At 44.4% G+C, this 27,174-nt stretch overlaps 1 protein-coding gene across 2 annotated transcripts in view; it reads left to right on the forward strand.

Annotated features, from left to right (window-relative positions):
• Positions 1–27,174, forward strand: part of LOC147627988 (alpha/beta-Hydrolases superfamily protein) — an 89,359-nt gene that overhangs the window by 54,254 nt on the left and 7,931 nt on the right. For both annotated transcript variants that reach the window (XM_086814958.1, XM_086814959.1), the window contains exon 3: positions 25,159–25,370. In XM_086814958.1, coding sequence (XP_086671084.1) covers positions 25,159–25,370 — 212 coding nt within the window. The remainder of the gene's footprint in view (positions 1–25,158; positions 25,371–27,174) is intronic.

Genomic DNA, 27,174 nt, shown 5'->3' on the forward strand with positions numbered 1-27,174 from the left:
GCTTGTATTGATCGGCTACAAAGAAAGATCTTTGGTGTCCTAGTTCACACACATAACTAGGTGGTGTTCCTTTTCTTGTTGAGTGTGTGGTTTTGGGCTTCTTATGTTTGTGTTGCGTTGTGCCCCAAGCCCATTGAGCAACACGGGAGTCTTGAGGAGTGCTTAGAGGCCGCTCTTCTTGTTGCCCGCCCCGGACTATCCCAATTTTGGTGCCCCCATTGAGGAACGAGCAGTTTTTGAACGGGTATTTAAGGTACATCGATATCCTTGTGTGCTTGTTGGGTATCATATTTCAAGAAGGAAAGTTGGTACTTTTGTTTGATCTTTCATGAATAATCCACCTCCTCCCAATCCTCTTGGAATTCAATTCAACCAGTTTCATTGGGTGCACTCCATTAGAGTGAATGTTTGCATTGATAGAAAAATTTTCTACCAACAACGCATGGTTTTTCTTTTTGGTCCAGAAAGACTAAGAGAGGTTTTAGCATCACCTAATCTTGTCATACTTCCCATTGTAGATTACACCATTTCCTTTGATGTGCATATTTTCATCTTGTTTTAGCTTAGTTTTAAAAATCAAGAAGACTTATACCGTAGGCTAATTTCTTATGCTAGGCAAGAAATACACATAGTTGTTGGTAGTAAGTTGCAATTTCAGCGTGTCATTCGTCGTATGTTTGGACCTAGGCAAGTAGCAACCATTAATGCCTCAGTTAATCCATTTATTTTGCCTTTGATTCGTTATGACATAAGCTTTGACGTCTACATTTTCATTCTACTTTGGAAAAAAAAAAAAAAAAAGAGAGAGAGAGTGAAGGAAGACCTTTGTGCAATCATATTTGTGCTTCTTCTTCTTAAGCATGGATAACACTAGGCAAATGAGTGGCTACCCCGTATTCTTTGGAGAGCCCGGTGAGGATGCCGAGTTGTTCTTATCAAACTTTAGAATGGCACTCCACATAAAGAGAGTGGTAGGAGACCAAGAGTGCTTAGACATGTTTGAGTTGGTCTTACGAAGAGATACTTCCACTTGGTTTCAATCTCTACCTGCACATGCACGAGTAGATTACAAGGGGGTCATACAACTTTTTAGAGACAATTACTTCACTTCTTTGAACACACAAAAGCTATGGCAAGAAATAGTTGCTCATAAGCAAAAGGATCTAGAGGACTACTTGAGTTATAAGCAAGAATTCTTACGTCTTTGGACTCTTTGGTTGCGTAGTCTTCCTAACCTTGGAGATGGTGCAGAATTCTTGAAGAAGGAGAGATTTATTGCAGGGATGTACCCATCACTAAAATTGCAAGTAGAGTCAGGAGAGCCCACAACATTTGATGTTGTTGAGGCTAGGGCTACCAAAAAACTCCGTAAGATGAGGTGTATGCTAAGGGGGGGTTTATCTTTGATGATTCAAAGCCTAGGGAAGAGGTACAGTCTTGCACTCGTAGAGAATTACTTGAGGTCACAGTCGAGGTGATAGAAAAGTTAAATGAGTCTTTAAATAACTTGTCTCCACACTTTGCACAAGCTGTGGAACAGAAGGGCCAAGCCAAAAGGGTTGAAGAACGAGAGCCACGACCTAGGCGACTCTTGCAATGTTGAAATTGCGTAGAGTCAGGGCATGGGATGTATAATTGTCCTTGGCCTCGTGGGGAGCCAGGGAAGCCTAACATGAATTATCCAGTGATGAATGCAGGTGAAGGCACTAGTCAACAACAACCGATGATTTTGCAAAGGCCCAATACAACAAGACCACCTCCACGAGGAATGGAAGGAATGCCGCCCTTGCCGGGCCCAAATGTACATGTGGTAGAGGTAACAAAGACCAAGGAGGTAGACATTGAAGCAAATGGTATCAAACGAGGGCGTGGAAAAGAGAAGGAAAAGGAGGGTGTGGCATCACAAAGTGACCATGGACGAGGAAAGAAAGTGAAGAGAAACAAGGAAGTTAAGAGGAGACAACGTTGTATAAACCTCCGATTTCCCCCTTGGACATGATATGGCTCCATACAACCTTTTGGGAAGACATGAGAGGTAAGGGTCCTGATATCCCATGGCCTCAATTTCTAGCCTTATGTCCACAAGCTAGGAGAGAATTAACAAAGGCCGTGAGCACTAGGAGAAAAACAAAAGAGAATGTACCTGTTGTAAAAATTTCACAAGCCGAGATGGATGAGGACATTACATCTATATTAGATTGTTACATCAAGGGAAGGCTAGTTAAGAAGGGTCTAGTAGATGGGGGTGCACAAATTTGCATCATGACTGAGGACCTTATGCAAAGACTAGGCATGCATATTCATGAAACACGTGAAATTAAGGTGAAAATGGCAAACAATAGCAAAGCAAAGTGTCTTGGGATTTGTAAGAATGTTTCTGTGGAAGTTTTTGGCATTAAGAAGGTTGTTGATTTTTATGTTATGTCTACATAGGGAAGTGGTTATCCATTTATCCTAGGTAGACCATGGCTAATGAGAATGCGAGCTTTGCAGGATTGGGAAAATGGAAAGTTAATTTGCAGGAATGAAAATCGTAAGAAGATTATCTTTGACATGAAGGAGCAACGACGAGAGGAGATAAATGAAGAATCTTCTCAAGATGAAACTGAGGAGGATTGGACCGATGACACCTCAGAGGAAGAGAGCGGCAGTAGCACTACGGAAGAGGAGTCTTCCATTGAAGTCATGGGAGTAAGATTCAGAGCAAAAGACAAAGAGACACCCTGTCAAGGTTTGGAGGAGGTAGGCTCTCAAGAAGACCAAATTGTGCATAATGAAGAAATGTTTGATGCTATGCTCTCAAAAAAGCTTACATCGGAGAAAGGACAGGAGTTTAAATGTGTACTAAGGAAATTTCCTAGTTTTTTTGCTAAAGATTACACAGATGTGCGTGGCGTAGAGGCCATTTAACACAAGATCGAGCTAAAGCCAGAAGCCAAACCTAAGGCACAAAAGCTACGAAGACTAGGAGTCATCAAGGAGCAAGCACTACTCAAAGAGGTGAGGAAGCTTCTAGCAACGGGGTTCATATATCCTGTAGAAAATTCAGAGTGGGTCTCTCCCATCATGGTCACTCCCAAGAAGAACGGCAAATGGAGGGTGTGTGTGGACTATCGTCCACTCAACGAGGCGACAAAAAGAGACCACTTTCCTCTCCCATTTCAAGATGAGATCCTAAATGAGGTAGCAGGTCATGAGAAGTATACGATATGTGATGGCTACTCTGGTTACTTTCAAATTAGGATTGCATTGGAGGATCAATTGAAAACAACCTTCATCACTCCTTGGGGTTGTTATGCTTTCAGAGTCATGCCATTTGGTTTGACCAATGCTCCAGCAACATTTCAACGTTTCATGAACATGGTGTTTCAAGCATTCTTTGGGAAATCCATTAGAGTGTTCATAGATGATTTTTGCATCTATAGCTCTAAGTCATTGCATGTGCAGAGGGTGGAAGAAGACTTGAAGAAACTCTACGACATGGGGGGCCAACTCAATCCCGACAAATGTCATATCGGTGAGGATGAAGTAATCTTGCTTGGTCATAAGGTTTCTTCCAAAGACATTGAGGTGGATCCTACAAAGGCAAAGGCTCTTATCGATCTACCATCTCCAAAGAGTCTCAAGGAGGCCATCTCATTCATTCAAAAGGTGAAGTACATGTCACGCTTCATTCACTTAGCCTCAGAGTTACTTCACCCCTTGCAAAAATTGACTCAACAAGTAGAGTTTGCATGGTCTAATGAGCTTGAGGAGTACTTTTGTAACATTAAAGTCATTTTGTCAGAGCTACCAACACTCATGCCTCCTTGTTGGGAGTACACTTTCTTCGTTAGCTCTAGTGTGGGAAAGGAAACAGTGGGTGTAGTTTTGTTATAGCAAGATCCCCACAGTACTAGGATGCGGCCTATCTACTTTGTTAGTAGGGTCATGAATGTCTTGGAGAAAGGCTACACGGAAGCGGAACTCATGATGCTTGCTCTCATCTTTGCGATGAGAAAATTTAGATCCTACTTGTTACCAAAACCTTTTGTAATTCTCACTGCAGAAAATTTGTTTCCTTGGGTGTCTTCTCAAATGACTCTCAGCGCTAGAATCACAAAGTGGATTATGGAATTGCAAGAATTTCAATACTCTTTCAAGGTAGAAGATAGTGTGCGTGCACAATTGGCAGGGATTCTCACTTATAGAGTGCATGAAAAGGAGATTAAGGTGCTTGAAGTAAAGACTCTACCATTGCCACCACCCAAAACTATACCTAATGCATTCACCTTGTTCTTTGATGGAGCTTTTAGAAAAGCTACAAGTAAAGCAGGGGGAGGGCTGGTGCTGCTCAACCCAAGTGGAGAGGTGGTTATGAAGAAGAAGGTCAACTTGCCAAGTTCTACACGACATACTACTTCATGGCTTAAAGGTGTGCATCAATCAAGGGATCCAACGTCTCCTGGTAAAAGGGGATGCACTTCTTATTGTAAGGCAACTTGTAGGTATTTGGACATGCAAGAATGAAAGATTAAGGCAAAAGGTTCATGCTATCCATAGGTTGTTTAATCAATTTGAGGAGGTGCAATTATATCATATTTCTAGGAAACAAAATGAGGATGTTGATCTACTTGCACAACAAGCTGTTGCATGTGTTAAGAAGGAAATGCAAGTAGTCTTGGCTGTAGCGGCTATTAAGCAACCACGGTACCAAGGAATGGAGACACTGGCTTCCATAGTGAGCTACATCTTGGAAGGTGAATTGTCACAAGACTTCACAAGGGCACAAAAGAGGAGGCTCATGAAGAGGGCAAGTTCTTTCTTGTTCTTAGAAGGTGCCCTCTACCAAAAACGAAAAGATCAAGTGTGCAGAAGAGTACCAACAACCAAGGAGATTCCAGCCATTTTAGAAGGTTTGCATGAAGAAGCATGTGGTGGTCATTTTGCTCAAGAACTAACTGTGAAAAAGATTTTGCTTGCTGGGTATGTTTGGCCAAGCTTACATGTGGATGTCCAACATTGGTGTAGGAGCTGTCATAACTGCCAAGTCAATGGTAATAAGAGGTTGCTACATGGTCCACGCCAATTAGTCATTGCAAGTGGTCCATTTGAAAAATGCGGCATTGATGCTATGGGTCTACTACCTAGAACTAAAAATGAAAAATTGTACATCTTAGTGGCCATAGACTCCATGACTAGGTGGGTGGATGCTCAAAGTGTGGCAAGGGAGAATGAAAAGACTGTAAGCAAATTTGTTTACACTCATATATGCTGCAGATTTGGCACACCCTTAGAGATTTGTTTCTGACAATGGTCCAGGTTTTAGAAAAGGTTTGCTCACCGAAGTTTGTGAAGAGCTTCATATTTCACATCGTCATAGCACACTTTACTATCCCCAATCAAATGGGTTAGTAGAGAAGGCTAATGATGTCATTGCAGGAATCATAAGGAAGATGGTGAAGAACAAGACGAAGCTTTGGGACGAGTTCCTTGATGGAGCACTATGGGCACACCGGATTACCTACCAAGAACGGGGTTTACGCCCTTTCACTTGGTTTATGGTCAAGAAGCATTGCAGCCTATTGAGCTCAACATTCCAACAATGCGGCTACATGGAAAAGGTGGACTAGGAGATCAAGATGCATGGGTGGATCAACTTCTCACTTTAGTTGAGCTAGAGTGGAAAAGAGGAGCTGCATACGAGTGTTATAGAAGAAAAGCCATGGATGCAGCGGAGAAGTTCAATGCAACTTTGAAAGATAAGGGCATCAAAGAAGAAGATCTTGTGCTAAGGTATGACAATCGACTTGATAACCGGTTTGATGTCAAGTTTGAAACTAGATGGCAGGGACCATACATTGTCAAGAAGGTTTTCAACTCTAGCTATTATCAGCTCATGGATTTGGATGGCAAAGAACATTCTAAGAAGGTTAATGGCTACAGACTCAAGCCATACTTGAGTCGCATTCTACCGACAGACTTACAAAAGCAACCACAAAAAGGAGATAAAAGGGCATGTAAGTTCTGTTGTTTGAGTGATGTCTGTGGTGCAAAACACGAGGAACATAAGAAAGATGGACAAGAGAACTACATTACACCACTTGCTTTAGAAGGCCTACTTTATGATGGTACATGAATATACCATCATCTAGGGGGAGCGCTAAATGATAGCCGTTTTTTCGACTATCCACATTACCACAGGGAGCTACCTCGGTCAAGAAAAATCACATAAACTCTTTGTCATAAATACCTTTTCACTGTAAATAAGTGTGTGTGCGTTAGGGACTTTACCCATATCTTCTATATATTTTTATATTATTAAAAAAAAAGAGTTTTTGCTAGCAACTTATCAAAAATAAATAAAATTATTACGGCCTATTTTGTGTAAATATTTCATTTCATACAAGGGCCTAAATATGGGGATCTCTATTTTCTCTAATTATGTAAATACTTCATTAGGTGTGTGTATTACAAAACCTAAGTATATTTTTATATATTTATTATTATTATTATTTTATTTTTCATAATACTTTTGGACCATCATTGTAGATATGCTTCAACTTCACTATGCATAAGTAAATCCTATGTCCTCACATTTCTACCCACACCATGTAGAAAGCCAAAAAAAATAAAAATAAAAATAAAAAAATAAAAAATCTACTACCTAAATCACTTTTTCCCTTAGACTATTTCATCTTTTATTCTCTCATCTATCCTAAAATAATGAGGGTCTCCCTCCCTTTTGACTTCCATAGTATAGTATTTTTGTTTTTCATATATCAATTATTTTTGTATATTTTATTTTAGTATTTTTATTCACAATTAGATCTTTTTGTTTATTTTAATTTCCTATCATAATAACCATATTATCATGATATGTTGACTAGTTAAAGTACTAGCTTGTTTTTTTCTTATTATGTAAATCCTTCTATAAAATGGAAAAAAATCTCCTCCATACGAGTGTCCATATACACTTGAGTCTCTAAAGTCAGGATATGATGTATTGGGGGCTCACTCTTGGAGCTATCAAGAAATTCCACCGATGGGGACCAACACAGATTTTGAAAATTCAGAAAATACATGATTCTACTGAAATTTTTGTGCCCACCTCCACTCCGAATTTGGACTGGTCATCAAGAGACAAAAGTTAGCTCGTGAGCTCAAGAATATGCTCAAATTTTTTGAGAATTTTTGGAGCTAATGGCGGTGAGATATGAATTTTTTATTGGACCCCAGTCTGTCCACTTTTCGACAAGGTACACCTAGTCTCTTCTCACCTCCCTTACACATTCATCAGCTACATACTTACTCATTCCTTTCTCACTCCATCAAACCTGCAAACTTCATGTCCTCTCTCACCCTCTTCACCTTTGCCCTCTCCTTTCATCTCCATTTGCTCTTAATCTACTCTACACCCCTACCTCATCTCCATTTCTCTCCCTACCACTCCCATATTACTAAATTATTTTCCCAATCTCAAAAAATACATAAAAATTCAGCATGACTGTATTATATTAACCTCTGCAAATATGGGGTTTTCATCTACAAAAACCCTCATGTTCTTCACCTCAATCAACTTTTGTGGCGTCGAATGCAAGAAGGAGACCGGCGGTTAACTTAAAGATCTACACATGGAAGAGTCCAAGCTTCTTTGAGCTTTCAACTACACAAAAGATCTTTCCAAATCTTTACTCCTCTCACTCAACCTCTCAGCCCTTCTCACCCATTTGTACATTGTACTACTAATCTTTTATAGTGATTACTAACTAGTAACCACTAAACATATGTAAATAAGCACCCACTCTACTACTTTTTGAGTAGGCATTACTACAAGTTATTTGTTCAAACCTCTGCATCACACTCTCCTCTCACCTTCAACAATTCTCTCACCTTGAGCCCACATCCATGAGACTCAAGGGATAAGAAGAGATCCACTCTTATTTCAAAATAAAAAATCCATAATCTATGATTTCTCATAATAAATTGATTAGGCTTAATCCTAATTGGGGCTTCTCAAACCTATAAATAGAGCCCCTCCATTCCTTGTGAAGGCGGATTACACACATTGTACACTACTCCCAACTCTAGTGTGTAAGGAGATAGTGAACTTGTGAGCTCTCTCTATACATCAATACCTTTGATTGCATAGAGAAGCTTGAAGCTAGTTATGTCATTGTGAGGGCTTGAGTGATGCCATACTCCCTATCATAATTGTATCTTGCCTTTGTTGCATGAATAAGATTAGTAGTTTGGGTGCAATTGTGTAGAAAATCTTGGACTCCTACATCTCTAAAGTTGATTTAGCAAAGCGGTCCGATATTTGATTTAAGGTAAATTCTATCCTTGTATTTTGTGGTGTGATTTTATGCTTGGCGGCTTGAGGGCCTGTTTTTGATTTGTTGCCTTTCAATCCATGGTAAGAGGGTTGTATGGTGAGAGGGCTCCCGTAACCTTAAGACCATGTGTATACCGACAACAAAATTAAGCTTATATTGTCTCTCTAAGTTCTTCTCCAAGTTTGGTGTGCATCTATTTATGTTATGCTAGTCTCCTCCACACACAATATCATATATTATGAGTTTTGTTGAGGGTGTGTGTGCCTTTTGATTGATGTATATGGTTAGCTTGTATTGATTGGCTACAAAGAAAGATCTTTGGTGTCCTAGTTCACACACATAACTAGGTGGTGTCCCTTTTCTTGTTGAGTGTGTGGTTTTGGGGTTCTTATGTTTGTGTTGCGTTGTGCCCTAAGCTCATTGAGCAACACGGGAGCCTTGAGGAGTGCTTAGAGACCGCTCTTCTTGTTGCCCGCCCCGGATTGTCCCAATACCATGATCCTCTGTCTCCTGCCTCAGCCAGCTGTCTAGATGCCTCAAAAGCTCTGTATGACAACTTGTCGTGTTGCATCTCTCTGAATGTCTAGCAGGCATATAGTAGTCTGAAATATGGCCTGTACCATCATAGGAGGCGCAACAAACTCTGCTCAGATAATGTCATGAGGTACCTACGGTTTGCTGCGTATCATGCGTGGTGCCATCATGAAGGCCTGTGGTCTCTCCATCTGTGTCCACCAATGAGTAGCAAGGCCTGGCGCCCATACCGTGCTCCATACATCAATGCCGGTGTGACTAATGTGTCAAATAGCCACCCCTTCGTCCGGGGCTCCTGAAAATGCGTTTGGTGGCACTGTCTCTCCAGCATAGCCAATGCTGCATATCCCCGTGTCAATCTAGCTCTGGCTACTGAACCCATGGTGAAGCGTGTGGCTGCTGCAGAGAAGGTTTCCCTAGGTACACATATGATGTCACCACCTCCTCCTGGCGTCCTGCGAGAGTGAATGTCAGCTGACTCCTGCCCTGTCTCGATGTATGAAAGACCATAACCTTGGTTTTCCCAAGGTTCACAATAAGACCCCTCTGTGTGCAAAACCATTGAGTGCATGTAGATGCTGCTGTAGACCACCTGGAGACTTAGACACTAATACAATATCATCAGCATAAAGCATAATATGTACTGAGGTACTTGCTAAATCAACTCCATCTCTGTCTCCCCGTGTAATGAAGTTAGCCACTTCATCAATGTATAACCCAAATAGCGTGGGGGGAAGTGGGCATCCTTGCTTCACACCAATGGTGCTAGCAATAGTCTCGGACATAACTCCTGGACATCTGACTCGCCCAAAAACCTGCTCATATAATGCATAGATGCCCCATGTCATATCTGCTGGTATGCCAAGAGACTACAGGCGCTGAAAGAGCCTCTCTCGTGGTACTGTGTCAAATGCCTTGCGGAAATCCACAAAGCAGCAATAGAGCTTTCTCTTCCTCACTCTGGCCTGATCAATCATACATCTCAGAGTGAGTACATGGTCAGTGGTAGAGAAAGCTCTCCTGAAGCCTGCCTGCCCTGATGAGTGTAAACCTGCTCGCTCAGCATATAAGCTAAGCTCTTGCTCCAACACTGCACCATTCAGTTTGGCCAGCACGTGGCCAACCATAACCGTCCTGTAGTTGCTCGGATCGAGCATATCCCCTGTTTTGTGAATCGGCACAATGGTGTGCATCGTCCACTCCGCAGTTAAACCCTCTGCTAGTGCCCTGTTAAACAGGTGTGCAAGAAAAGGAGCCAAAGAATCTACTGCATATATGAGATGCTCACCCTGCAGGCCCATATGGTCGGCGGTCCGTCCATGCTGTAGGCGGCGGATAGCTTCCTGTACCATCGAGTGGGTAAAGAAACTAGCTGTGGTAGGTCGAGGCTCCTGTGGCTAAGGTATAGGTGGCTGCTGTGGGGCGTGGTATAGGCCCTCTGCATATGTGTGCCATGTCTTTGGGTCTGCAATAGGTGTCGGTGTCCGAGGCTCTCTGAAGTGCCGCCATGGGACAGGGCTATCTCTACTCATGAAGAAATGAAAGATCTCTAGCTCCTGTATCTCTGCGAAGGCCCGCCCTTTGCGGCGAGTAAGTCTCCTCATCTCTCTCCTCGACTCCTGCTCTGTGATGGCTCCCAAGGCTCTCTGTATGCGGAGCCGTGAGTATAGGGCTCTGCACTCGTCATCATACCATCTGTTCTGGGGCATAGTCCCAGATCTCGCAGGCTCTCCTGAGTGGACACGATGTGGAAAGCTCTGTAATGCAGCCGTGTGTAGGAGTGATGCCAGCTGGGCTGTAATGGTATCCATAGGTGCCAGGGGATCCATGAGTAGAAGCCCATCCTCTACCCTGCCAGTGTATATGTCTGCCATGTCATGTGTGAAGTAGATGGTAGTGTGTGGCGTCGATATGTGGGGGGTTGGTGATACTGATGATCCGGCTAGTGAAAATGCCAAGTATGTATGATCTGCCCCAATAGGACGAGGTGGAATGGAGAATGAGGTGACAAGCTGTGATGCCTCCAAAGACCCCATAATGTAGTCTACCACTGTATCTCCGGTCCGTCTATGACCCCCATGTGGAAAGCATGTCAGCCCTCCTAATCTCGGCCACTGTAGCATCCCGTTATAAATAACGAGACGATGCCTGGCTCCCAACTCTAGTAAGTGGTCCCCATAATGTCCTATGTCTGGTCCAGTGTCCTTTGATGCCCGACTAGCCCCTATCTCCTCTAGATCCACAGGGTGGAGGATCTCCATGTCATCATAGTCATACACCTCACACTGTCTGCTCTGTGTGTGGGCATTGAAGTCGCCCGTAAGAAATACTTCCCCTAATGTAGAATAATGCATAATCTCCTCTGACAGACAAGTGTGTATGGCGAGGCTCCTGTCTCCTCATCCTGTGGCATGTCCTCTGTAATGACATAGGAGGATCCTGATGGAGAAAAGTAACATAGAGCTATGTATATAACCCTGTCCTGTGAGAGCTGTAAGCTGATCCACATGTATCTGGCCTCTGGATCCTGTGCTACCACTCTCAGTCTCCCCTGTAGCTCTCGTCTGAATAGAACTGCTACTCCCCCCGACCCTCTCAAGGTACCTTGGCGTGTGGTCCTCCTGTATGCTGACTCCCACTGGAATCCCTCTACTCGAGGTAGCCCTCTCTCTGGGCTCTGATGTGTCTCTGTCAGAAATATGATGTCTCTCCCCACCATAACATGCTTTTGTCGTCCAAGCTGCACCCATAGTGAACCATTACAGTTCCATACTGCCATGTGTATCTTTGTCAGTGGCCTGGTCTATGTCCCATAGGCCCCAAACCGCTAATCCATGGGCCGGCCATCAATGATGACCCGACTATCTCGATAGAAGGCCTTCTTGCCTTCTCTCCTCGCGTGTAAGACTCGTGGCATGCAAGCTCTCCTATGCTCAAGCTGTATCCTTGTGAGATCATCATCCAAGAAAATAGGAGCTCCCTCTAAACCCCGTAGTATGACCCTCTTCCTCATGAAGGTGACCCTCTCCGTCTCTCCTGCAAACTGTAGGATGAGGGCTCGCTTGCGTGTTGAGTCTTTCCCGGCTCTCCATGCATTGGTGAAGGGGAGAGGGTGCTCTTCCTTATAGCCGAGCTTCATGCATAGAAGCTGTCCATCTTTCTCGGGAGTGGAGTGGGGTGTCTCGGCTATACCTGTGACTCGAATGTTGAGGCGGCGGGCATGCCTCATCTTCTCCTCCTCAATGGTGGTGTGAATGATTTGGTGTTCTTCCCTTTGAGTCTCCTCTCTCACTTCTTTACGGATGTTCTTCTTCACCACCTCAACCCATCCTGACTGCTTGGCTTCGAGTTTTCCCTCCATGTCCTTTGTGATCTCCTTGGAGATCTCTTCTTTGATGGTCGTGAGAGTGTTGTCATTGATCTCCCCTTCTTCCTTCTCAGTATTCTTGATGGCTACCATTTCCACTATCAATGCACTCATCTCCTCCTTGAGTGCCGTGTTCTCTTGTTCGAGGTTCGTGACCTGTGCTTCAAGAGCCATGATGTGCCGGTGTAGTTTGTTCTCCACCTCATTGAGGTTGGAATCGGATGTCTTCTTGTTCTCCTTGATTAGTGCCTTCATTGCCGTCTCGAGGGCCTCGAGTTTCTCTTGGAGACTCGGGGCCATTCCTCCAGATCACTCTGCAGTCCTTCCCACAGGCAGGGAGGAGAGAGAGAAGAGAAGAAGAGAACTTTTTAACGTCGTAGGAAACTATCCCAACAGACCAAATTGATCTATCCTACAAGAGAGAAGGAGAGAGAGAGTTATGTTGCTGCCTTGGGTGCCTGAGCAAGGGTGGGTGGGCAAAGTCGAGCAGCCAGCGCAGCGAACAGCAAAGAGCGAACGCAGTGGGCGGCGAAGAGAGAGAGAGAGGGCGGAGAGTGAAGCGACGGGCAAGCAGCGAACAGTGAAGCGACGGGCACAGGGCAGAGGAGAAAGACGCGCACAGGTTCGAAATGGGGCAGGAGGCGGCGAACAGCGAGGCGGAGGGTGAAGCGACGGGCACAGGGAAGAGGGGGCGGGAGGCGACACAGAGAGAAAGACGCGCACAGGTTCGAAATGGGGCAGGAGGCAGCGAACAGCGAACTCGGAGAGAGAGAGAGATTGAGTTGGTCGCCTGCTCTGGGGATGTGGGCGCATATTCATAAGAGGGAGAGGAGAGAGATGACTGCTCGTCCCTGATGAAAGAGGCACCTCCTAAAAAAGAGAACCAGCCCCCACCTTAGTAAATTCGATGGGCCAAATTTGCCTTGCTTTTCCCCCTTTTTGCCATAAGTGGCTTTGTCCTCCAGAAATAGGGACTTTAAGCTTGCTTCCCAAGCTAAGAGCTGGGCGCTCCCCTTTTTGTCCACAAATACTAGTCGATAATAAAATATGTCCACTCCTTTGCTAATAAAGTGTGGAAAACATTATCTCCTCTTTTTAATGATGAAGATCCCATGGTATTTTGCCCTTATGCCATCTCTCAGATTAAAAATCTTGCCGGTAAATGTTCTCGCTTACTTCTGTGGAAAGATCCCCGTTCACACCTAAGCTCCACCTAGTGTATAAAACACTGGTCGAGACAGGTGAGGGAACCAAATGATGACAACGCATGCATGATCTTAAAGGGCTTCCAAAATCCAGTATCCGGCATGTCTTCGAAAGTGACCACTCTGTGGCCATGGAAGTATTTCTCCATATTGTAAAGGTCTATCCGTTGATGGAAGTTGGGACCTTCATTGAGATCGAAGATCAGTTGCTCTTTGCTTTTTTATTGGTTCTTGGGTATCTCAAGGATGAGCAAATAGGTGATCCATGTGTTGGTTCACCAACTGGATTTTGGCCATGTCAAAGGTTGTATCTAGGTGGTTATGGAAGTTGCTTTGGAATGTGAGATCCTGCATGGTTGGCGAGTATGTGATGTGTTGTTCATGGACAGGCAACCCATGGTTCTTTCCATCGTCTTCAATGGCTTCTTCCCGAGTAGTGATTTGGGCTCTCGCGGAATGATTCGAGGATGGGAGGCTCGTGGATGTGGTTAATGAGGGGGTTTAGTTGGTTGAGAAGGTCGAGGCTTTGGGGTTGAGTGGTGCATGAGGCAGGGGCTCCCATAGAAGATGCTGCAGGCAGCTTGACGGTGGGTGGGGGCTAGAGTTGGGCCGCTAGGAGAGGTGGGTGGGTTTGGCTCTGGGGATTGCTTTGTTGTCCAAACTGTCGAGGGGGCCTGATTGGCATGCGGGGCTTCTTCTCCAAAAGACTAGTGCCCGCCTTGGGTTCCTTCGGACAACTCGTCAAGGTTGTCCTCCTCATCTTCAAGCTTATGACTTTAGAAAAAGGCAAAGGCCTCTAGTGCCTCATCAGCGGAGATGTCTTGCAGGTAAGCCACATGGTTGGTCTGAATGGTGGCTTCACCAATGGGCAAGGGCTTGTTTGAGATAAATGTAGACTATGTGATAAAGCATGAGGATGCCCAATGGGTTGTATTGATTATTGGGCATGCTACAAAGTTGACGGAAAGTAGACTTCATTGCTCGGCAAACCAAGGGTCTTCATGCCTAGCATAGCCAAGTGAATGAGTCTGCATGGATGGGGAAGTTAAGGCCGGGTGGTGCCGTGAGGTCAAGGAAATGAACTTCCTCAGTAAAGAGTGTAGAGTTCATGAACCAGTGAAACCAAGTGGCCAGGTTGGACACAAGCGGATGGGATTCAATGGAGTATAGGAGTATGATGTCCATGAATGAGATGTCTTGGTCGAAGTAGAAAAGGGTGGCGAGGGAGCTAGTTTGGCTTGAATTTTGGTGTTTTTTGAGATTTTTTGGACTTGATGGGATGTGATCAATGGTCCTAATCCTAGTTAATGGTTGCTATGCAAGTAATTATGTGTCTTTTGATTGTTTTTTGATGGATTTGCATGCTTCTAAGCTACCAATTCAAACAAAGCATGAAAAAATTATGAAATGCATGAACACAATTGGCTATCCCACTCTAATCCACCCTAATGGAGCTTAATGCTCATGTTTTCGAAGTGGATTGCACTCTTAATCACAATTGCTAAGCTATTCCTTGGCTCAATGACATAAACTTCAAAGCAAAATCAACCATAGCAATTAAACACATCCAATGACTCCAAAACCGTATGTTTTTCGGAGTGTGACCTTCTAATCAACACTGAGAAATATTGCGTGATTCCAATAGCTTGGAATGGATGGATGGAAGGAGCTAAGAGTCTCCGAGAGTTGTGTCAAATATGTTCAAGTCAAGAGCTTACCTTGCCTTGTTGAAGCATGTGTCATTGGGTCTTGTTGGATTTATGGAGGCTCAAAGCTCACAAGGTAAGCCATGATTTAGACATAATGCAATGGATTAAGAGATTAATCACAAGGATTAGGCTAAGTACAAATGATTAGCATAATGACAAGATAATCAGTGCATAAAAATTAGGAGAAGAGTATGTTGATCTTGCATTAGTGAATCTCTTATATAGGCAAGTACAAATGTGATTACATTAAGCTAATCAAGGTTAGCAACTAATCAGATTCACTTTTCTCTCCATGATTCTCTCCCTAAATCTAGCCTAGCCCCACTATTCTTTGCCCATGATTCTGGCATCCCTAGATACATGGTGGATTGATTGCCATCTTTTTGGCGCTCCTTGTTGATAGGGTGAAGGAAAAGCTCTTTGTGCCTAAATGGAGACAACAAGAGATGGTCCTTCGCGATAGATCTTTCTCACAAAAGGCGGAAAATGAAGAGGAAGCTAACGCAAGAAGACAACCTACAACCAATCCTATCTAGAAAGCATTCATCAAACATGCAAGATTCAATAGCATACATGCAAGCAAGAAGAGGGAAAAAAAGATGTCATGTGCACGCTCGTGCCATGGCTAATCTCCAACATGAACAGCCTTAATCCTTGATTAATCATCAGTTAGGATAGCAGCTAGTAGCATTAACATCAGTAGCATCACTATCAGATCATTATTGGGGCTGACCAAGGGCCTCAGCCGTCTACATTCATTAAGCTACCTTTTTGTACAATATTATATACAAGAAAAACCCTGACACCAATCTCTCTCTCTTCTCTCTCCTCTTTCTTAATCATGTTTATTCAGCATCTTGTTCTTAATCAGGCTTAGGACTGTGGATCAGTACAACAAGGCTTCTGCGCATGCAGCATTGGTATCAGAGCATTCATGATCAACCACTAAGCAGAGTCTCAAAGAGGTGCACATATCCAACAAAAGAATGCATTAGGGTAGCAGATGGATTGGTTTGCAAGAGGCCAAGCTGGAGGAAAGCATTCCCAGAGGGTATTTACTCAGAAACAGTACATCATTAAGCTCTCAGATCAGTTCCAAAGACCTAGCAACAGGCATGATCAATTCTGGTAGGGGACCCACCATTGTGTTAAGGGTAAGGGAAAGCATGCATGGGGACAACAGTGGAACAGATGCTCAGTTCTTCAGCAAGACTTGGAAGTCGAGATCAAAAGTCAAAGGTGTTTAAGCAAAGTGTCAAAGTCAAATTTAGTAGTCGAGAGAGGAAGGATGATAGAGTGTCCACCTCGTCATCAATTTTAGCAAGAGGGGATGTCACGTGCACGCCCATGCCATGGCTTTAATCTCTAGCATGAACAGCCTTAATCCTTGATTAATCATTAGTTAGGATAGCAGTTAGCAGTATTAACATTAGTAGCATCAGTATCAATTCATTAGTGTCATCATCATCATCAGCACCATCATCACCATAATCATCATGAAGAGGGTTGGGAACCATGTCGGCAACCATTAGGGGCATTCAACCTGTTGTCGGCAGCCCATGGGCAAGCAATGGCCAGCAGGTGTTGGGCAACATGCAGGGCAAAGCATAGCATTGAAGGTACAATATCATGAATATTTGTCCAAACAAACAGGCCGACAGTTGCTGGTGCTGGCCGACTTGTACCTCAGCATACTATATAAGCAAGAGTCCTCATTTTCAGCAAAGCATTTAGTCATTTCATCATATAAGCATTCTCAGTCATCATCAGTAGAAGTTATGTAAGGCCGGAGGTCAACTCCTTTGAGGATGACCAAGGGCCTCAGCCATGTACATTCATTAAGCCATCTTTTTGTACAATATTAAATGCAAGAAAAACCCTGACATACGATGGGTGGAGATCAATGGAGAGACCACTTGTGCCCATGATCTCCAGGATGATTTGGGCTAAGGCCTCCGTACCCCATGAGATTATCAGAGCCGAGATGGGAGCACCACCGATCGTAGTCGAGGCTCTTGCCAGATCAATGTCCTTCATTCATAGCACCTGGGAGCTTCCCCGGCACTGGTATGCACAACTTGCTTTAGAGTCCTCTCATCAGCTAGCCATAGAGGGAGACGCTTCATGTTGGTATGCGCAGATAGCATCCTGGCTTGAGCTCCATGGGTTCAGTTTAGACAGACTTCCACCCTTCCAGTACTCTCTAGAGGCACCCTTTCTCACCTTGACACATTCTGAGATTAGTAGAGTCATCAGACAGGACCTCATTCAGTTGGACACTAGGAGGACATGGCTAGAGCCCTCACAGGAGTTGGGGACGAAGATGGCTTTCTATAGAGACCATCTTCTCCGCACCACTGAGGATGGCTTTATACTTAGACCGAGCTACATAGATACCCATCTGTCTCATGGATTGAGGTGCGCCATTGGGCAGATCCACACCTCTTCACATCAGTTAGAGATAGAGATAGGCAGATTTAGAGGCATACCTCCAGGGGACAGGATTTGTCAGTTTTGTTTGATAGAGCCAGAGACGGAGGAGCACTACATCTGTTTTGCTGCACAGCATATTACGAGATTCGAGGGCGCTACCATTGCCTTTTCAGAGAGGGATTTGGACCACTGGCTAGAGTCATGGACTATTGTGATCAGAGATGCTTGGGTTTTTATCTCTTGGAGATCCACAGGCTTAGAGGGTCCATTATCAGGAGCAGACGCCCGACTGGCAGGGAGTCCACACAGAGACAGAATACTAACTTCTTTAGAGGGGCTACCCGGGAGGACACACAGCCGACAGCCCAGCAGCAGGCACCCCGTGGGACTCTAGTTGAGAGAGCTATCCAGTTGGGTAGATCCAGATGCCCGAGGGTTCGTAGATCCTCACATTGGAGACGGTGCCTACACTGGAGGATTCAGAGCATCATTGCGAGGCATCGGGCTCGTCCGACCAGGCATCTCACTATGGCAGATATCCAGGCCATCCGGCAGAGACCCATGCTAGATCTTCTAGGATGATTACCACTCCAGCCATATACTGTTGTACTCACTGTCACTATTGTACTCCCCCATATTCATGTATTCATGTATCCATGTACTCATGTACCCCATTTTGACTAGTAGCATTAGCTTCCCACTCTCCTTAGTTGCTGCTTCCGGATGCTCCCTACTGATGTATTGTAGGGCTAGATACTTACCTTCAGTTCTTTCGTTTCTTTTCCAGACAGTGTATCAGATGTCACATGGTTGTAACTTTGGTCTCATAGGTCACTTTGGCCTTTTGAAGACGCTAATATAACATTTCATTTCTCTCTTCTCTCTCCTTTGTCTTAATCATCTTTATTTAGCATCTTGTTCTTAATTAGGCTTAGGGTTGTGGATCAGTACAACAAGGCTTCCGTGCATGCAACAAGAGCTCACAAGTAAACTATTGCAAGGGAATGATTTTGTATTGCTTATTGTTAAAAATGACTAATATGTACCGAATAAACTTAAAAATGGTATGGCTCCTATTAGTGGTTTTAAGAAACTATGTACATGGAGTTTGTAGACTCTCTCTATATGACACTAAGCACAGGGTAAGGCCACTTTTTATATGTTCCAGCGCCATCTTACAAAAGATAGTGCACGTTCGAGCCGGTAAGATGGCAAAGTGGTAGGTCGGGCGGGTGAAACCATGTTAACCTACGGAGTGGTTAACAACATCCAAGGCTCCAAAACTGTATGCCTTTTGAAGTGTGACCTCCTAATCAACACCGGGGCTATTGGGTGATCCCAATAGTTTGGAATGGATGGAAGAACGGAGCTAAGCCCTAGGCTAGTCTCCGTCGGCACCAAGTCAAGAGCTTACCTTAGCCATGCTAAATCATGTTGTTGGAGAATGCACAGGCAGAAGCATAAACAAGACAAGAGAGAGAGTAGAGAGAGCTTGTGGACAATATCATCTTTTATAATAGCTTGAAGCTTTTCAATGGCAATAGCCAGCAAGAGAATGTTGAACTTGTGCAAGGGAATGGATGGAAAAGTGAGCAATGAGGAGGACTCCTTATATAGTGAATATATGACCTGGCCGAGTGCTCTAAAACAGGCCGACCAACTACACAAGAAGAAAATACCCTAAAATAGGTACAACCCCAAATACACTAATATGCATAAATTCTAATACCTCCTCTGCACCTCAGTGTGTAAGAATCAGAAGAGGATAAGCTGATGAAGATGCAACCATGGACCCTCCAGCACTGCGAATACTAGAATCACCTCGGAGAGAGCACCCGCCAACCTGTTTCCTCGAAACAAAATGCCACCATGAACAGAAAGGAACTTTGCTTGGCTATGAATTCCCACACAAGTGTGTAGTGAACTCCAAGTATAGATGATGAGTTGCTGGACATACCGCACCCATAATCCCCAACAGTGGACGGAAAACACATCACATCCCAAAAGCCTTGAACAATGAACTCGAAACAGATCCAATTCATAATCTCGGCTACACAAAAGATAAGCATGTCCTACCAAATGTCTAATGCTTGGAACTCCGAATCACGGTCTCCATGCACTAGTAAGTGGAGCTACAATCAGCCCCCTCTCCCGCCCACAAGCCTCCTTTGGCTGAAAGCACATGGGGGAAACTACATGTGTACTAGAGAAGTACACCATCTGGGTCGTTCAGAGCGGGTCGTTCAGAGCCGGAAGCGCCGTCGGTGCCCTAGAAGTGGTACTAGAATCTGTATCAATCGTGTGTCGTGTCTTTGCTCTTTCTTTGAGATGAAGCCTTGCTCTTCGTCTTGTCCTTATTTTTGGACAAACAATCCTTGGACAGATGTCCTCTTTTCCCACAAGAGAAGCAGTGACTCCTTTGACCTTTCTTCTGAAGTGAGAAAAGTGCTTGGTCAGAACTGTTGACTGACACTTGTAACTTCCTTGTGAGATGAGGACGGACTCTTCCTCCAATAGTAGGGAGCTAAGATTATCGAAATCCAACTGAGTGGATGTGACCTGGCACCGCAAGATCGGGAAAACACATCATAGTCCAAGGGAAGCTTGGTGAAAATAAGTGCGGCTAGCTGAGTAGAGGACAAAGTAGCACCCATAGCCAGTAATTGGTCATAGATAACCTTGGCCTTCATGAGGAACGACTGCATGGAACTGCCTTCAGGGAATAACAAACCGTAAAGCTGCCTTTGCAAGGTAACTGCCCTCATCGAGGAATCTCGAGCAAAGAGATCCTCCAATTTAGACCATACTTAATGAGCACTGGCCGGTGAGACCTCTTCTGTGATGGTCCGGACGCACAAGCACTGAATGAGACCTCCTAGAGTTCTGAGGACGCTCGGGCTTCCTCTCAGTGCCGTGAACAATATCCCACAAACCCTTGTGGATGAACCAGATCCGCATTTGAAGCTGCCAATGGGCATAGTTGGATCCTTTCAACTTGTCATCCTTGTTCGTAAAAGGGGGAGCCATACCCACAGCAACAAAGAACACAAATCTCAGCTCTCCAAGACTTCTCTCAAGTGCTTTCCAACGAAGCGAGGCTCTAGAACCAATCAGCCCCCTCTCAAACCTGAGAGAGACAGAGGCTGGACAGCAACAAAACGATTCCAAGAAACCCCCGGGAACCTCCTACCGGAAGGGTAGGGACTCATGGGGGAAGAAGATGTACATCCACTTGTCTGGCAACTCCACATGCAAGAAGCTCACCACAACTGATGCTTAAAACAGAAAACGCAGACAATAACTCCAACGCTTGCTTTTGAAGAGCAAAACACAGTCTGTAGGGCTGGCCGACAGCAGGAAGAGGGCTGGCTAGACCAGAAACGCAGCAAGGCAGTGAAACACATCCGCTGAATATGTTGATCTGCAGCCAAAGAAGCCATGGAAGCAAAACGCATAGCATAATAGAAGACGGAGAGCAGGTTGCAGAAGGATGGAGTAGCCTAAACCTAAGCGAATGATACCATGTTGGTGGATAATGCACATGCAGAAGCATAAACAAGACCAGAGAGAGAGTTGAGAGAGCTTGTGTACAAAATCGCCTTTTATAATAGCTTGAAGCTTTACAATGGCAATAGCCAGCAGGAGAATGTTGAACTTGTGCAAGGGAATGGATGGAAAAGTGAGCAATGGGGAGGACTCCTTATATAGTGAATATATGACCTGGCGGACTGCTCTAAAACAGGCCGACCAGCTCACGACCTACCTACACAAGAAGAAAATACAGAAAATACCCTAAAATAGGTGCAACCCCAAAAACACTGATATGCATAAATTCTAGGAGGAAGATAAGCTGATGAAGATGCAACCATGGACCCTCTAGCACCGTGACTACTGGAATCACCTCGAAGAGAGCACCTGTCAACCTGTTTCCTCGAAACAAAATGCCACTAGGAATAGCAAGGAACTTTGCTTGGCTACGAATTCCCACACAAGTGTGCAATGAACTCCAAGAATAGATGATGAGCTGCTGGACATACCGCGCCCATAATCCCCAACAGTGGACGGAAAACACATCACATCCCAAAAGCCTCGAACAATGAACTCGGAACAGATCCAGTTCATAATCTCGGCTACACAAAAGATAACCATGTCCTGCCAGATGTCTAATGCTTGGAACTCCGAATCACGGTTCCCATGCACCAGTAAGTGGACCTGCAATTAGTCCCCTCTCCCACCCACAAGCCTTCTCTGTTTGGAAGCACATGGGGGGAAAACTGCATGTGTACTAGAGAAGTACACCATCTAGGTCCTCCTGAGCCAGAAGCACCGTGGGAGCCCTAGAAGTGGTACTAGAATTTGTATCATTGTCGTGTGTCATGTCTTTGCCCTTTGTTTGAGATGAAACCTTGCCCTTCGTCTTGTCCTTATTTTTGGACAAACAATCCTTGGACAAATGTCCTCTTTTCCCACAAGAGAAGCAATGACTCCAACATTTCTTCTGAACTGAGGAAAGTGCTTGGTCAGAAGAGTTGACTGACACCTTCAACTTACCCTATGAGACAAGGACGGACTCTTCCTCCAATAGTAGGGAGCTAAGATCAGCCAATGTGACTTGGCACCGCAAAGATCGAGAAATCACATCATAGTCCAAGGGAAGCTTGGTGAGGATAAGTGTAGCCAGCTGAGTAGGGAACAAAGCAGCACCCATAGCGAGTAATTGGTCATGGATAACCTTGGCCTTCATGAGGAATGACTGCATGGAACTGCCTTCAGGGAATAACAAACCGTAAAGCTGCCCTTGCAAGGTAATTGCCCTCATCGATGAATCTCGAGCAAAGAGATGCTCCAATTTAGACCATACCTGATGAGCTCTGGCTGGTGAGACCTCCTCTGTGATGGTCCACACAAGCACTGAATGCGCCTTTGAGTCCCGATTCTCCCAGTCTTGTAATTCTGCAACAAATTCATCCTCTTGATCCTGAGTCCACCTCCTAGAGTTCTAAGGATGCTCGGGCTTCCTCTCAATGTCGTGAACAATATCCCACAAACTCTTGTGGATGAACCAAATCCGCATTTGAAGCTTCCAATGGGCATAGTTGGGTCCTTTCAACTTGTTATCCTTGTTCGTACAGGGGGAAGCCATATCCACAGCAACAAAGAACACAAATCTCAGCTCTCCAAGACTTCTCTCAAGTGCTTTCCAACGAAGTGAAGCTCCAGAACCAATCAGCCCTCTCTCAAACCTGAGAGAGACAGAGGCTAGACAGCAGCAAAACAATCCAAGAAACCACCGGGAGCCTCCTACTAGAAGGGTAGGGACTCGTGGGGGAAGAAGAAGATGTACAGCCACTTGTCTGGCAACTCCACGTGCAAGAAGCTCACCACAACTGATGCTGAAAATAGAAAACGCAGCCAGTAACTCCAATGCTTGCTTCTGAAGAGCAAAACACCGCCTGTAGGGCTGGCCGACAGATGGAAGCAAAACGCACAACATAATAGAAGATGGGGAGTAGGTTACAGAAGGATAGAGCAGCCTGAACCTAAGCGAATGATACCATGTTGGAGAATGCACAGGCGGAAGCTTAAACAAGACGAGAGAGAGTTGAGAGAGCTTGTGGACAAGATCACCTTTTATAATAGCTTGAAGCTTTACAATGGCAATAGCCAGCAAGAGAATGTTGAACTTGTGCAAGGGAATGAATGGAAAAGTGAGCAATGGGGAGGACTCCTTATATAGTGAATATATGACCTGACCGATTGCTCTAAAGTAGGCCGACCAGTTCACGGCCTACTACACAAGAAGAAAATACAGAAAATACCCTAAAATAAGTACAACCCCAAATACACTGGGTTCAAGTCAAGAACTTACCTTAGCCATATTGAATCATGTGTCGTTGGGTCTTGCCTTCGAGCTGCAATGCAACTCCCCCGATGTGGCTTTGCTAGCTTGTCCGTGGTGTCCTTACTCTATTGTCACACCAGAATGCTCCTTTGCTAAGGGGCTCTCTAAATTGACTTATAATACAAGCGACTAGTTTTCACAGTAGACCGGCCAACTTAAAAATGGTCCGGGCACTCTTGTTAGTCTTAAGTAAGTATGTACATGAAGACCTTAGATTTTCCCTATTTGACATTAAGCTCAAGGTAAGGCCACTTTATATGTTCCAACGCTGTCTTACAAAAGATGAGTGCCCATTTGAGCGACTAAGATGGGCGGATGAAACCATGTTACCTTATGAAGCGGTTAACAAGGATCATCCCACATTTGCTGCTTAATTGGGCTTGAGCATACATGTGAACCAAAGGTAACATGGAAATCAGATGATGGCCCAACCAATTGAGTATCCTTGGGATGCACGAGTTGAGTGGTAGTTTTACTTGTAGTTTCTGGATGTACGGTTAAGGTTATACAGAATAGATATCCCTTTCCGAAGTTAGTTGTGCAAGAAGTGTTTTATTTTAGGAAGTTAGTTGTGTGTGGGTTTTTCACCAAAGCCATGTAGCTGAGGAAGATGTCTTAACGACAGTGTTGAGCACAAGGGAGGAATTGCTTCCTAGGCCTTTGGGATGCCACTATCTGGCAGCTGGTGCATGCTCCTCTAGCTGGTCCGATGAGTTGGCTTCCATGCATGAGCTTGGCATGTTGATCCCTCCCCATTTAAAGTCACCAATAGTCCCTCTTGGTAGCTTTGGTTGTGGGAGAACTGCCTGGGTGAGTGGCACTAGTGGGGCCCCTTGCCCCCTTGCCCCCCTATCCTCCCCTTTCCCTTAGCATCAAGGTTACTCCTTCTCCTCATGCGGCACTTGGCAAGCCAAGGTATAGCAGCTCCCATCCTCCAACTTCTGGAAGAAGTGACTGTGGGACAACTTCTTGCCCTCACAAGATTTCCCTGTTTTTATGACTCATCGCCCATAGGAATCTCTCGGTGGGTACATGGCTCACGATTGCATGTCACCTAGGGACTTGCTGCGGTTGTGCTGCTCCACAGGACAATGCCATTGCCTTAAGGACTGACCGAAGGCTTAGTAGGTCTAGCCAACATACAGACACAGGGGGATCATGTGGTTCATTTGGGCAGACATCACTCACACCGTCCGAGGCCGACAGGAGTGCAGTGATTCTCGTGCTAAGCAGGAGCATTGTGCAGATTTTCTCCATACTTGTAGCTTAGGACTCTTCCTCACACAAGGCAACAGTGGCATTGCTTGGCACTATAGGTCCCAGTGTGGCTTCCCTCCCCCCACAGATGTAGTCGCCCTCCGAGATCAACCGGCAATGGAGGGAGCTTCCCCCGTCTTGGTGTATATTACCTCCATAAAGGGCTGGAATCTGCTGGCGAGCATTTGTACTGCTTTTTACTAATGGAAGGGGCCCGGGGGGTAGCTGTGTGATTATTATTATTATGTACTGTAGGTTTATTTTATGCTTCAGCTTGATCTTTGTTTGTGAGTGGTTTCCTTCTCATTTTCATTTCCCAACGTTTATCTTTATTTTAAAGAGTGAGTGTGTGTGTATGTTGAGACAAGGGTGGGGAGGAGGGTAGTGTGGGTGTTCAAAGTGTTTGTGTTATTTTTGACTTTAATATGTGCAGTGATCACTGGAGAAAAAATATACCCGTACTTGCAAATCAACATAGAGTATATGCAATAGATCTTCTTGGATATGGCTACTCAGACAAGCCTAGCCCAAGGGATGCTCCCCCAAATTCCATTTATAATTTTGAAAACTGGGCAAATCAAGTGCTTACATTTTGCTCTGAGATAGTAAAGGATAATGTTTTTCTCATTTGCAATTCTGTTGGAGGTGAGTCTTTTCTTAACAAATAATGTTCTCTGTAGTACATGAAATTGTTTTTTGGTTTTCAAGTATAAGGTGTTAGCTTTTGACTTTCCTGTATAAACATGCTCTATTTGAAGGTCTACATGTTATTTTCTTAGAAGTAGCAAACTTTTAAAATGTGAAACAAAATAGTACAAGAATTTGGTGTCATTTAAATCGTGTAGAGGAATCTTCTGGAGTACAATTAGCATAGGCAGATCTAGTCACAAAGCTGGTAATTCCACACGAGCCTAGTGGGAGACAAGGAAAGAACGGAGATATGGCCCCAAATGCTCATAAAACAGGTCTCTGTTTTATGAGTTGTTTTAAATAGTTCTCTGTAGTACATGAAATTGTTTTTTGGTTTTCAAGTATAAGGTGTTAGCTTTTGACTTTCCTGTATAAACATGCTCTATTTGAAGGTCTACATGTTATTTTCTTAGAAGCTGGTAATTCCACACGAGCCTAGTGGGAGACAAGGAAAGAACGGAGATATGGCCCCAAATGCTCATAAAAAAGGTCTTTCTAGACTCGTCCTGGTGTGTCCAAATGCAGCACAATGTCCGATGGAGTCCTATGGTGGGAGGTGCCTAAATAATCGGTCAAATGAAAAGAAATGAGGATGGAGCCCATTACAATCTTCTATGAAGGCAATGAAAATAATCGGTTGAATGAAAAGAAATGATGATGGAGCCCAGTGCAATCTTCTATGAAGACAATGATATTGTACTGGTGCTTCTCTATGAGAGTAGTGCTATCAAGATGACAGGGTTACAGCAAGGAGCGCCAAAGGTACCAGAGTTCAACTGCCTAGAGGATTGAGTTCCCCTTGCCTCCCTGCCCTCCCCAGTGTGCACATGCACACACACACACAACCCTATCTATCAACTATAAAAAGATGGTGCAACCGAGTTCTTCCTTTTATAGAGAATGTCTTTAAAGCAATTGCTGGAAAAACCAAGGGGTGCTGTGGTTTTAGACTCTGTTAGAACCAACATTAGTAAAAAAGCTATCTTCCCAAAATGAACATTTTGCGTTTGTGCTGTGCAGTTTTGAAAGAACCCATTGATAATGTCAAGCACACAAGCACCAACCAAACAACCCAGCACAACCCTTCTGGCATCAGCCACTAACTCCAGCCAAGCAAAAACATCAACAGTAATCATGAGGGGCACCATCCTTGAAAAGGCAAGGAACTTAAACACAGTCCTCAATGTCCTCTTATCCCACTTTTTACAGGGAAAAGCAAGTGGTCTTCTGTCTTAATGGCAAGGTGTAGGCTCAATATCTTCACTTTAATTAAGGATCCTTAATGGCATCATTAAGGATCCATAACATCATCACAACACAACTCACACACACCAGAGTGTCTCAAGTAATACATCTGTTGGACACTTTGAAATAATATCACTCTCCCTCTCTCTTCCTTGATTACAAATTCATCATCACACAGGTAATCCCAAATACACTTACAAAATTACCATCATAATCATAACACACACACTAAACAGTGAACAAGCGAGCTCCGGATCAAGAGGTAGAAATGGGCTCAACAACAAATGCTCAGGCTATTGAAGCATACACTCAGAAAACACTAACATTTCAGATACCACTAGCTCATGTAGCAGGCAACTTAGCACCCAAAGTACATGCTGAGCACTTATGGAAGGAACACTTCAGGGATCCATTGCAGTTGCTCTGGAGGAGACACTCGCTTCTCTGGAAGAAAGTATGCTGCCCCTACCTTAGGTTGACGACCTTGCATGCATCTTGCACAATTGCACAAAGG

The sequence above is a fragment of the Cibotium barometz genome, chromosome 20, assembly GCF_041138505.1.
Source record: "Cibotium barometz isolate CiBa-2024 chromosome 20, ASM4113850v1, whole genome shotgun sequence".
NCBI lineage: Eukaryota > Viridiplantae > Streptophyta > Polypodiopsida > Cyatheales > Cibotiaceae > Cibotium > Cibotium barometz.